Source organism: Panthera uncia, chromosome E1, assembly GCF_023721935.1.
Source record: "Panthera uncia isolate 11264 chromosome E1, Puncia_PCG_1.0, whole genome shotgun sequence".
In the NCBI taxonomy this organism is placed as follows: Eukaryota; Metazoa; Chordata; class Mammalia; order Carnivora; family Felidae; genus Panthera; species Panthera uncia.
Genome location: NC_064814.1, coordinates 7683865 through 7696022, shown reverse-complemented (window position 1 = coordinate 7696022; position 12158 = coordinate 7683865). Strand labels below are relative to the sequence as shown.

General features: G+C 52.0%; 1 protein-coding gene across 1 annotated transcript in view; it reads left to right on the top strand.

Annotated features, from left to right (window-relative positions):
• Window positions 1–10994, top strand: part of IGF2BP1 (insulin like growth factor 2 mRNA binding protein 1) — a 47112-nt gene extending 36118 nt beyond the window's left edge. The window contains exons 12-15 of the mRNA XM_049635890.1: window positions 390–464; window positions 1518–1649; window positions 1898–2011; window positions 3864–10994. Of these exons, the coding sequence (XP_049491847.1) occupies window positions 390–464; window positions 1518–1649; window positions 1898–2011; window positions 3864–3956 (414 nt within the window). The 3' untranslated portion in view covers window positions 3957–10994. The remainder of the gene's footprint in view (window positions 1–389; window positions 465–1517; window positions 1650–1897; window positions 2012–3863) is intronic.
• Window positions 10995–12158: the final 1164 nt, after the last annotated feature.

Below are 12158 nucleotides of genomic sequence, written 5' to 3'. Positions count from 1 at the left end.
TCTCAGACGAGGGAGGGGGCGGGTGTTGCAGCGTAGAAAGCGAACTTGGGTTCTGGCACGGACTGACGTGGGTTCAAGCCCCCGCCCGCCCCTAAGCCAAGGACCTCGGCCTCCGGTTTGCTCACGACTGCGGAAGCCGAGGCCCCGGGCTCAGGGCGCCTGGCACACAGTGCTTGCTTTGGTAAGTGTCAGGCTGGCTCTACACCTTGGTCGGCCAGGGTCCAGGGCAGAGAGCAGGGAGAATCTCTCCTAGTGAAACTAAACGGTTAAGTTTCACAAGCCTGAATCCATCTGTGGTCTTAGAGGAGCTGGTCAGACGCAGTGATCCTTCTCTGGTGAAGTGTGGGCGGTAGGGGGCGCCTCTTTGACCACCTCTGTTTGCTTTGTAGATTGCTCCTCCCGAAACTCCTGACTCCAAAGTTCGTATGGTCATCATCACTGGACCCCCGGAGGCCCAATTCAAGGTTCTCATCTTTGTTTTTCCAAGCTAGACCCGGGAGCTGAGGCCGGGTGGGAGTGCAGATCCGCACGCTTTTTAAAAACGGTTTTTATCCATTTCTTGGAGTAATCTTTTTTTAAACATTATTTTTCAAAATGTTTTTATTTATTTAGGGGAAAGAGAGAGACAGCGTGAGGGGGGAGGGGAGGAGAGAGAGAGGGAGACACAGAATCTGAAGCAGGCTCCAGGCTCCGAGCCGGACGTGGGGCTCGAACTCGATAACGGTGAGATGAAGTCGAACGCTTAACCGACTGAGCCACCCAGGAGCCCCGATTTCTTTTACGTAATCTTTATACCCGGCGCGGGGCTCGAACTCACGACCCCGCGATCAAGGGTCTCCCGCTCTACCGACTGAGGCAACCAGGTGCCCCTGCAGGATAAAGCATTGCAGTGCAGCTTCCAGTTGGGCATCACACTTAATTTCTGTTGACTTCTGTTTCCTTCTTTACGTCTGAAGGTGAACAGGAATTCGGGACAGAAGGAAACCAACCCTAGGGCTTGGCTTCTTCCTTGGGCTTTGCCTTAGTTACATCAAAGGTAGACCTTTGATGCCAAATTTCCTTCTCTCCTTTGTATCCATCGCTAAGTGCCTGCACTTCTGGTCACACAGCCCAAGAGCCGACAGTGAGCACATCCTGACCGAGGCAGGGATGGAGAATGGGGACAGGCTCTTTAGGCTGTGTGCAGCGGCCCACAGCCTGTTCTCTGCGGCCTCATTCGAGTCAATGGGGTCATCCCAGACCCTATAGGGATTTGTAGCTTATGAATTGTTCTGGGAGGTATGGGTTCAGTTACTCTGCCCCGGCTCTCCAGTGTTACAAGCAATCAGAAGGAACAGGTCAATGCCACGACAATGGCATTTTCGGTCACCTGGGTAGATGGTTGATCTACTCCTGGGTGGGGCCTGGGGGGCAGCAGGGGAGGGGCTGGAGCTTGGGGACCGGACGTCTCTGTTTACCTCGCTTCCCTTTTCGTCGCGTGTATGGCCTGCTGATTAACAAGGATCTCCTCCTCTCAGGCTCAGGGAAGAATTTATGGAAAACTCAAGGAGGAGAACTTCTTTGGTCCCAAGGAGGAAGTAAAGCTGGAGACCCATATCCGGGTGCCAGCGTCAGCTGCCGGCAGGGTTATTGGCAAAGGTGGCAAAACGGTGAGCCTTGAGGGCCAGGCTGAAAGTTCTGGATCTTTGTCCTCAAACCCGACAGCTCTGCTCTGGCTTCCCTCTCCCCTACCCCACACAACCTGAGGACTCCCGACGTGCTCCTTGACCTAATTCTCCTCCACAGCCCAGCTCTGGAGTCCTCTAGTTACCTGCTAGCAATTTGCCTCTTGTCCTTCCCTCCAACCCCACCCTTTCTTGATGGCGCCCTGAGCTTCTCTTCACCCCTGGCCACGCAGGTGAACGAGTTGCAGAATTTGACAGCAGCCGAGGTGGTGGTGCCCAGAGACCAGACCCCAGATGAGAACGACCAGGTCATCGTCAAGATCATCGGGCATTTCTATGCCAGCCAGGTACACATGGCACACCCTCCCCGGCCCCCCCCCCCCCCCCCCCCGCCCTTTTGCGGGAGGGTGGCAGGAGCCCAGGGATCAGAGAGGGAAGGCTCCAGATGTTGACCTCCATGGCCTGGATGAATCCGGTGGACTCTGCCTGCCTCCGGGCTGGCTCAGTTTCCTTTTAATTTGTTTTGAGAGAGAAAGAAGAGGGGCAGAGAGAGGGGAGAGAGAATCCCAAGCCATCTCTGTGCTGTCGCGTAAGCCTGAGGTGGGGCTCGAACTCAGACTGTGAGACCGTGACCTGAGCCGAAATCAAGAGTCGGACACTTAACCCACCGAGCCACCCAGGCGCCCCTGGATCATTCTTTTCTAAGTGTAGGAGTGTGACGTGTAGATGTCTTATTTCCTCTTGAGGCTGTAGGGAGAGCGGTCTGAGGATTACATGTATGATATATATCCTATATAATTATGTATTCTATATTCTTGGTCATCAACTAAGAGTCTTTCCTGTTGTCTAACGTTAGTGCTTCGCTAACACCTTGTGCACAGGATGAGAAAGGAAATTGGTATCACCCCCTTCCCCCGCCAAGTCTTGTTTGTGAAATAATAATGCCGATAACAACATTCTGGACGGCCCTTCCCCAGTACAGTCCCTTAGCCTTTCTCACAATGACTTTTCCATCCCTGCTTCCAGTCCTTCCACCGTCCCATTGCAGAACTCCCCACCCCCACCTCCAGGGAGCCGGTCGGCACTGCCCAGCATTGGGACTGACCCCAGAGCCTGCAAAGGAGAGTGGATGTCGGGGTCAAATGCTCCGTACTTTGAAAAGTCAGGCAAAGGATGACCGGAAGGGAGTGAGGTTTTCCTAACATCCTCCAGTGTCGGAACCGGAAGGGGTACGGAGGCCTTTGGACGTAACCCCTTCCTCTTAGAGGACAGACGTTTCACAGCAGGCTTGTGGCCCGACCGACACTGTCTAAGGCAGTACGGGAGCCGGGAATCCGGGCTCTTGGTTCCCAGTGTGGTGTGGCTGTGCAGCAGCAGGAACGTGGGTTCTGGAGGCAGAGGCCTTGGAACTCGAACCCCCCTTGCGTGGTCTTCTGCGCCGTATGGCTTTGGCTGACTTTTCTGGGACCGTCTTTTGAGAAGTATTAACGGTAGCGTCTGTGGCCGAGTCTGCTGCACCAAGCACTATTCTGTGTGGTTTACACATATTAACTCGCGTAAGCCCCACGATAGCTTCATTTTACGGATGGGGGTGTGAGCTTAAGAGGGTAAAGGACGTACGCGAGGATGCACAGGGCCAGGAGGTTTTCAGTACCGAAGCGGGGATGGTTTTCATCTGTTGGGATGAGGAGTAGAGAGAAAAGCTACGTAAGCCGTCCGCTCGGGGCTGACCGAGTAGGAAGTGATCTAAAAAAAGGGAGTCCACCGTCTTGCCTCAACCTAGACCACCTTTCTGTTTAACCAAGAAACCAAGCACGCCGTGGGTGGGAGGACGCGATTCTGGCGACCGGTTCCGGGCGTCGCATTGTGGTGTTGATTTCCGTCGTGGAACCGTGTTCTTAGAGAAGGCGCCTTTGAGAAGGGGAGGGGAGAGACACCGATCCATTTTGTACGGTGGGGCTTCGGTGTCACTGCTGGTTTCTAAATCCGTCTCTGGACGTTTCGTTCTCTCTCCTGGGAACGTCGACGTGTGTGGTGGGGCTGTGGTCAGTGGGGAGGAGGTCTCCAAAGTTTATGACCCTCCGAGGGAGCACACGCTCCTGGCGACTCCAGGAGGTTGATTCGGGGTTCCGCAGTACGTGTGGCAACTTTGTTAACCGGAGGCCCTCACTCTTGCCGCTCGTCTGTTTTTTCCTACAGATGGCCCAGCGGAAGATACGAGACATCCTGGCCCAAGTGAAACAGCTGCACCAAAAGGGACAGAGTAACCAGGCCCAGGCACGGAGGAAGTGACCAGCCCCTTCCCTTCGCGGCGACTCAAGGACAACGGGCTGAAGTCGAGAGCGCGTTCTCCCCAGCAGGCCTGAGAATGAGTGGGAATCAGGGACCCTTGGGCCGGGATGTAGACCAGGTTTGCCCGCTTGGCTTGAGGAAAGACGTTCCAGTGAGGAACCCTGATCCCTCGGCCCCACACGCCCAACCAATTGGCCCGACACTGCCCGCCCCTCAGGGTGTCACCATGGAAATTCTAGCTCAGGGTGCTTTTAAACGTGGATTGTTGAAGTAAGTTCTCCAGGTCCCACCAAGAGAGTGGGTCAGGCCCCAGTGGGAAGAGAAATAAAATTTCCTTCAGGTTTTTAAATCATGCAGAGGGGTGTTTTAATCAGCCTCAAAGGATGGTTTGCTTCTCAACCCGAAAATCCTTCCAGCCTTCTCCTACTTGGTTCGTTGATTAAAATACCTCTACTCTCGTGCCCTGACATAACCTCTTCCTATATAGCCTCTTCCTGAAGTCACGCTAATTGTTTTATCTGTACTGCTACCAGAAAAGGTGGGAACCAGTGCATTGTTTTGCTTACATTATTGACTCAGAGGAGAAGACACACCAGCATCTATAGTTTAAGTCCACTCCTTCCCTAACCAACCAGTAGGAACAGCAAGGAATAAAGAATGGGGGAGAAATGTGATTAAACTGTATAGTAATCCACGTTTAAAAGGAGTGCCCTTATGGCTGATCTAGTCCAGATCGCCATCTTGAAAAATTGACGCGATGAAAATGTTCTCCACTCTGTCGGGACTTCCCCACTGAGATTCCCTGCCCCATTCACGTCCTTCTCCCCATCTAGGTGCACGTGGGCGGTAGTGAATGCTCGGCAGGGTAGGGGCTGACCACTGTACTGTCCCTGATTCCCACCATTCTCAGGCAGATTTTATATTTTTTTAAAGTCTATTTTAATGATTGGATATGAGCACTGGGAAGGGGACGTAACTCCCCTTGATAAAGTCTCAGTTCCACGGAGGACTTGAGTGGCCCCAAAGGCTGCCACTGTGCCCTCACTCCAGCCCGTGTGCTCCTATAAGGGCTGGTTCCCAGAGGCAGGGGTTGTGGGGCACTCCCCCGCCACGGCACTGTTCCCTTGGTGGAGGTGGGATGTGGAACCCAACCCCGAGCTCCCGGTGAAGCTGAAGTCCACCGTCTGGCGTACGTTATGAATATCCAGTAAATGGGAGAGTATTTGCTTCTGTTGTTATCCCAGAGGCATGATTTAACCGATGGCTTCTGCCTCCGTGAATCACCGGCATGACAAAAGTTGTGCCTAAAAACAAAGTTCAAAATACCAGCAACCTTATGCACAAAGGGGTAAATAAGCTTAATTTATTAATTTCCCAGGCTCAGTAAGATCCCGTTGGAAGTTCAGCCCTTGTGGAAGACAGCAGCCATCAGTTGAATGAGGTTGGGCCTCCCCTCCTAATATACTGATTGTCAACGCATATCAGCCAGGTGGTGCACTTTAGTTAGCTACCTTGGACAATGCTATCAAGTGTGCTGGGAAGGGAGGAAGGCCTCTCTGCATGTGGAAAAGCCCATGCGTGGAGTCCCCTCCTTCCGACACTGCAACAACAACAGTAGTAACAACGAGACAACCATGACACGTGGGCGGAGTCAGTCAGGTAATGCTGTGCGCGAAGTAAACTACCTCAAGGTATGAAGTTACCTCAGCAATTACTTTCCTTTTTGTTCCCCCCACCTTTTTTTAACCTTTTTTTTTTTCTTTGCGGCTTGCTGATATTTTATATAAAAAAGAAAAGCAAAGCAAAAGAGAAGCTGATAGTCTTGAATATTTTATTTTTTTAATGAAAAGAAAAAAAAAAACGAGAAAGTTATGTTTCATAATTTCTTACAACATGAGCCAGTGTAAGCCTTTAGGATCTCTCTATGGAGAACAGGCCCTATGGGAAGGGCAGCAGGGGCTGGCTCTTTGGGAGGAGGCTGGGGCTCAGCGGCCCAAGGTGGAGAGAGCCCGGGGTGAGGCCCTGATCTCTGACTCCCAGATTCCTAAGCCACTGGCCTCTCCTGGGAAATCCCGCCTGCTGGGGATTCAGAGACCTAGCAGAGCCGTGGGCCTCTGGTGGCCGAACAGCAGTCCCCAGCCACCTGCTCATGGCTGTCTCCTCTCTCCCTTTTTGGTTAAAGGGCATCCCAGCCAGTTCTCCCCACCAGTGGTGCTGTTGAGATATTTTTAAATAATTGCCTCCGTTTTATCGAGGAGTGAAATAATATCTAAAAAGTATACCCACTTAAAAAAAACAAAAACAAAAAACCCTCTATTTCTCTTTCTAGAAGTATGGGAGCCAAGATTCCGTTGGTGGAAGAGACACAGCTGCTCTCTTACCCTCAGAGAGGTCCACCTGGTTTGTCATTGCAGTCTTTTCTTTTTTTGGTGTTGTTTTCATTTCAGTCCCATCTTGCTGTTCCTTTGGGTCTGCGTCAACAGACCAAGGAGCAGGCAGACACTCAGATGATTGCCCCTTCGTCTCCTGTCATCTTTAGATTGATCTGATTGGTTCTAACAGCGGACCCAAACCTAAAGGAATTCTTGATTTAGGGTGGTGCGTGCAAGAAGCAGTCGGGGGGTATGGGAATGTGACTGGGGGGCAGGTTCCTGCCTCGCTCGTGTCTTATCCTTGCGTCCCCATGACATTCCTTTACAACCTCCAGAACTGTCTACCCCGAAGAGAGGAAGAAGCAGGAGAGCATTTAGGGGTGATATCAGGCCTCTGTAATTGAGCTTCCCACCTGCCCTAACCACAAAAAAAGGGTCTCCCAACTTCCATCTCTGGCTCTATATGCTTTAGCCCAAAATGAAGCAGATAACGTTCAGACATCGGCCATTTGGTGATTTAAGGCGAATTTCCAGCAGCAAGCATGCTTTAATATCCGGTTCAAACTACCAGCAGAAAAACAAAAAACAAAAACCAACAAACAAAAAAACCACCCACAGTACCTGAAATGTGATTGTTGCAGTGTTCAGTTTCCTTGGGATCCTGCTCCCGTCACACCTTAAGCCCACGTCCTTTTCCTTTGGCTGGTTCAGCTCCCGGAAGAGACCAGGAAGTGTGGCGAGGGACTGTCAGACGTTAGTTGAATTAGGCACAGCTTCCACTCATCGCTGATATTTGCCCAGCAGGAAAGTTGTGAAAGTTACCCTATCAGAAGCAGAAGGAATATGGTTTGGTGGTTAAAGTTTAGCGGGATAAAGGGACCTGTCTTGGTGGGCCCGCCTTTGACCCTTAGGCTAGGTCTTGGGGCAGCGCCTTGCCCTCCTGCACATCACCTCCATTTCCCCGTCCTTGGCGAGATAAGTCAACGCGGAAAGCACTTGGGAGATTTGGATGATCAGAGAAAAGTGACTTTTAGAAAACCACTTCTATACTGAAGAGAGAGAGAGAGAGAGATATATATGTGTGTGTGTGTGTGCGCTACATATATATTTTTAAGAAAGGACCATCTGTTTAGGATATATTTTTTATTCTGTGGAACACACAAAAAACCAAAATGGTTTGATTCACTTAACTTCAAAGCTGCATCTGACAGTTACACCCGGATGGCTTTAATCCCCTCTAGGGTCTGGTTGCCTTTTGCAGTTTGGGTTGTGGACTCGGCTCCTCAGAAGGGTCTGGGTAGGAGAGAGCCATACGTAGGGACAGAGTTTTATCTCCTGCTGCCCTTTCCTGCCCTCCCCTGGGTCCTTGTCAAGTCCTTATTCCTTTCCCGTGAGCTCTCCACCTCCGGGGGGTGGGGGGGGGTGGTGGTTGGGAGCTATTCTTAGGTATGCCTCACTATTGGCAGGAAAGACCCCATGTAAAACCCAGAGAGCACTGCGGGGAACACTCCAGGTGGCTCTGTGTCCGTTTTCCTCTGTGCCAAAGACAGACAGACAGACGGGGGCTGAGAGAGGCCGTTTCTGAAGCCAAGCAGTAGCCATCTTTCAACGTATACTTGGGCCCTCTGAGAGGGGCTCCTGGAAACAGTGCGAGCTAAAGACCCGTCCCTTCCCTTCTGAGGCTCCTGGGGGACGTGGGGGCGGTGCTTAACTTGCCAAGGGGGTAGGGAGCTGAGAAAGGGGTCCATTGGCTCCTGGTTGCACTTTGGGGAAGGAGGGGAAGTTTGGGGCTCCTCCACGTGGTACTGCTCTCTGTCCCCTGCCCCCACCGCAGAGATAGCATGGCGAGTTCCCTTCAGGCCTGGCAGACTGGCAGCGAGGAGGGGCCTCAGTTAGCTCTCAAGGGTGCCTTCCCCTCCTCCCACCCCAGACATAACCCTCTGCCAAACTGGGAACGAGCAGTGCTATGTAACTACCTCACAGAGCCCCAGAGGGACCGCCCAGGCTTCCAGTTCACTCCGAAGCCAAAGCCGGCACCTCTAGTCACCCCTTTCCTCCCACCTCCCACCGGGGGGGGGGGGGGCGGGGAGCGGGGAGGCGATCTGCTTTCATTCTCCTGAAGTGTTTTCCGGGGAGACCCTAGTTAGTGGCTTTGACATTCAAACCGCGCCACTGTTTTTTGCCTGTTTGTTGCAAACTGGTGGAAGGAAGACAGCACAGCCTGACCACGGTAATTGCAGGAAGATGGGAGACCTCCATGCCAGGGGACATAAAGCCATTTCCCTTCCAAACGCTCGATGCCGTAGACGCAGAAACGTCTCTCTGGTACCCAGACTTCGAGTAACGCCAGCTGGAAGCTTCGGTTTCTTTGGATACATAAGGCTTCTCTGTCGGGGTACAGGGCAGGGAGGAGGCCTCGTGACCGAAGGTGAAGGTAGAGGGCGAGGGCCAGATCCCAACCTTGACCCTTGGGCCCGTGCACCTCCTTGGGGCACAGCCTGATGTGGGCACCGTTAGCGTGGTGTCTTAGCGTGGTTGAATCCGGACTGACGAGACATTGGAAGAAGTTTTCGTTCTCTTAAACAGCAGGAAGCTCCTCGGGAGCGTGTGTTTTCGAGTTACCACAGGTGATGGATGCTACGAGTAGAAATGGATTAACTACCTCAATCCTTACAATAAGATTGGAACCGAGGGCAGGGACTCGTGCATAAGGGTATGAATCCTAGCCAGGAGAAGTGAGTTGAGTCTTGTGCCACAAAAAAGGTTTGTTCTTGAGGAACAGGCAGGCCTGCCAGGACTTCCCCCCACCCCTGTCCAGGGGGCTGGGCGGTCTGGCAATTAAGTCCCCCCCCCCCTTCCGCCTTCCTTGCCCGGGGGTCCAGCGTGTCACCCCTTTCCCTCCGGCTTGACCTCCGCTCACTTGCTCTAGCCTATCTCGTTGGACCAGAGAGGCTGGCTGGAGGTGAAATCCGGGGCTTTGGCCTGGAACCCATCACTCAGCCCTAGCGTCAGGAAGCCTGGGGAAGCCAGAGCTAAGACCTCTTCAACAGGGTTTCTTTGAGATGCTCCGCCTCTGCTGTGTCCTCAGTCTTCGCAGGGGGGGCGGGGGGGGGGAGGGGGGGAGGACAGTTGGCTCTAGAAGAGGTGGTGCGGGATCCTTTGCCCTGAGAGAGTCCAAGGCCCCCGGTCCTCTGGTCGCTCAGGCGTCTTTGTAGTCGGGGAGTCCACTGGGCAATCCCAGCCCCTCCCCACCCTCTAATGGACCTCCTCATAGAAGCCCCATTTCACTTTTGTTTTATCTACCTCTTAGCAAGACAATAGAGATAAATTAGGTAGTGGCAACTCCACTTGCTTAGGTTAGGGGGGGAAAAAGATTTCTTTTTCCAAAGGAAAAAAAAAAATATTACCTTAAAAATACTTTCCAAAAAATTTAAAAAAAAAACCAAAAAAAAAAAAAAAAAAGAAAGAAAGAAAGAGGGAGACATTTTCCAGTGACCACTGGATTGTTTTAATTCCCCAGACTTTTCTCTTTTTTTCCCCCGTAAATAAGTTTCACTCTTTGGCGAGTTTCTCCACTTGTTTAAGATAATGTGCTGTCCTAACTGGGACGGCGATCACGGTCTGCCCCCCTGGCTTGTCCCACCCCTACACCCTGTTCCCACCAGTGAGTCTTACCTGCGCTCCTCCCCCTGACACCCTCCCGGCCAGGTGACTTCCGTCCCCCCAGCAAGAATAAAGACTGTGTGTGTGTGTGTGTGTGTTGGGGTGCTTAAGTCTTGACTCACCCTTTTCCCCCTGTGGGGGTTGGGAGGCCACTTGTAACACTTCCGTGTACATTTTATGTAACCCACTGCAATGTAAAGGTGTTCAAAATGAATTTCAGCAGATGATGAGTTAGCATAATGAATAAACATCCTCTGTCGCCACTTGGATGCTCCCCTTTGCTCCAGCATCTTCCTCCTGGTCCCGGAAACCAGAATAAGTCAAAGGAGCCCCCTCCCCAGTGCAAAGTGAATTCGCATCCAGTCCTGAGACCCCTCTTAACTCAGGAGAGTGGAAAGTGTGTTTTTCTGGAATGCGGATCCTGGTGGCGGCCGGAAGGGGCTCCTGCATGTGACTGTGCTATCCCATTTTGTAATTCGCGGCCACTTTGAAAATTGTACCTGGCTGGAAGTCTGCCAGCCATCGCCACGGTATTTTGATTGTACCCTTTCTCCCACCCTTTAATCTGTACTTTGCTTTGTCGGGGGAGGTGGGGCAGCTGACTCAGACTTTGCGAATTTGTTCTTTTGCTGGATGGGCGCTCCAGCTTTTCCCATGAAGGTTGTTTAAGCTACAGACCGCTTCATTCTGCTGTTTCAATTTCAAAAATAAAAAGGAAACTTCTATCGAAAGCTGCGCGCGCGTGTGTGTCTGTGTCATCTCGGGCGGGGGGGGGGGGGGGTGCTGGTGGTGGTGGTCTTTGTGGTCGGGTAGCGGAGATGCTCAGACCTCCAGCAGCCGACTTCAGTGTTGAGAGTCCTGGTTCCGGGGACCAGAGTCACTCAAATGCAGACGAGGCCTTTTTCTTAAATTCACCGACAGCCAACAAGGAGTGGCCTTTAGACGGTGCCTTGCTGTTAATGCCTTTTGCATGTTGGAATACGGCCTCCGCCGTATTGCAGAATCGGTGCATGTTGGAGAATCAGTGCAGAGCAGTCTCGGTGGCTCTGGAGGTCAGGAAGAGGTATTACCCTTCCTGACCCCTGCCCCAAGAAAAATTACGCAAATGGCTTCTTCCTTCCGGGTTTCCGTCACCAGCTACCGTGACCCTGCCCTCGCCTAGTTTCCTTTCTGAACGTCAGCAAGGTGGAGGGACACAACCTAGACTCCCAAGCGTGGCTCCCCGGATTCTTGGTCCAGCCCTTTCTGCCCTGACATCTTTCAAAGATGACCTGATGGTACAGGGCGATACCATGCTTAAAGAAACGTTCTAGGCCATCTGTTCAGACCTAGGGCTGTTTGGACCCTGAATAGATGGGTCTAGCGCCAGTTAATGGTGTTGTGAAGTCTGATGTCAAGGGGACACGCTAAGAATGGAATGATCTGTCCCTCCTCCTTATGTCTGTCCTGGGTATTGGGCAGATCTGTGAAGATTTCACTTCCCCCCCCTCCGGGACGGTGGGGAACATTTGCTAAGAATGGTTATACCTGTCTTTTCTCCTAATCCTCTCTCTCCACATCTCTTCTTTTTTTCCCTACGTAACCCAATCTTTTTTTTTTTTTTTTTTTGTTTATTTTGAGAGAGTGAGAGTGCGAGTGAGTGGGGGAGGGGCAGAGAGCAAGAGTGGGGGGAGGGGGGAACGCAAGCAGGCTCCATGCTGTCAGCGCGGAGCTCGAACTCACGAACCCCGTAAGGTCATGACCTGAGCCGAAACCAAGAGTGGGATGCGCGACCGACTGAGCCACCCTGGCTCCCCAAATCCAATCGTGTTTGCGAAAGGTTTAATTAAGGTGGATCTGGATAAGTTAAAAGTCATTAGGCTGGGTTTAGTGTTGGCGGTTATTTGTGCCCTCCCACATAAGGAGGTCAATGTCGGGACATGATTTTCCAGTCTTGCTGGAAACTTCACGCAGGAGGTGAATATTTATTTGTTCCCTGCCCTGTTTCCGAAATCATTTAAGGTGGCTGAAACACGGGGATGAAGGCCTGTGGACACTTTGCTGATAATGGCCAACGTTTGTTGGAATCAACAGTGTGCTTACACCCATTTAAGGCACTCGGGGCCTTACGTGACGGCGTGTTTAACTCTCCCAACAATCCTGAAATGAATGTCACTCCCCTTTTATA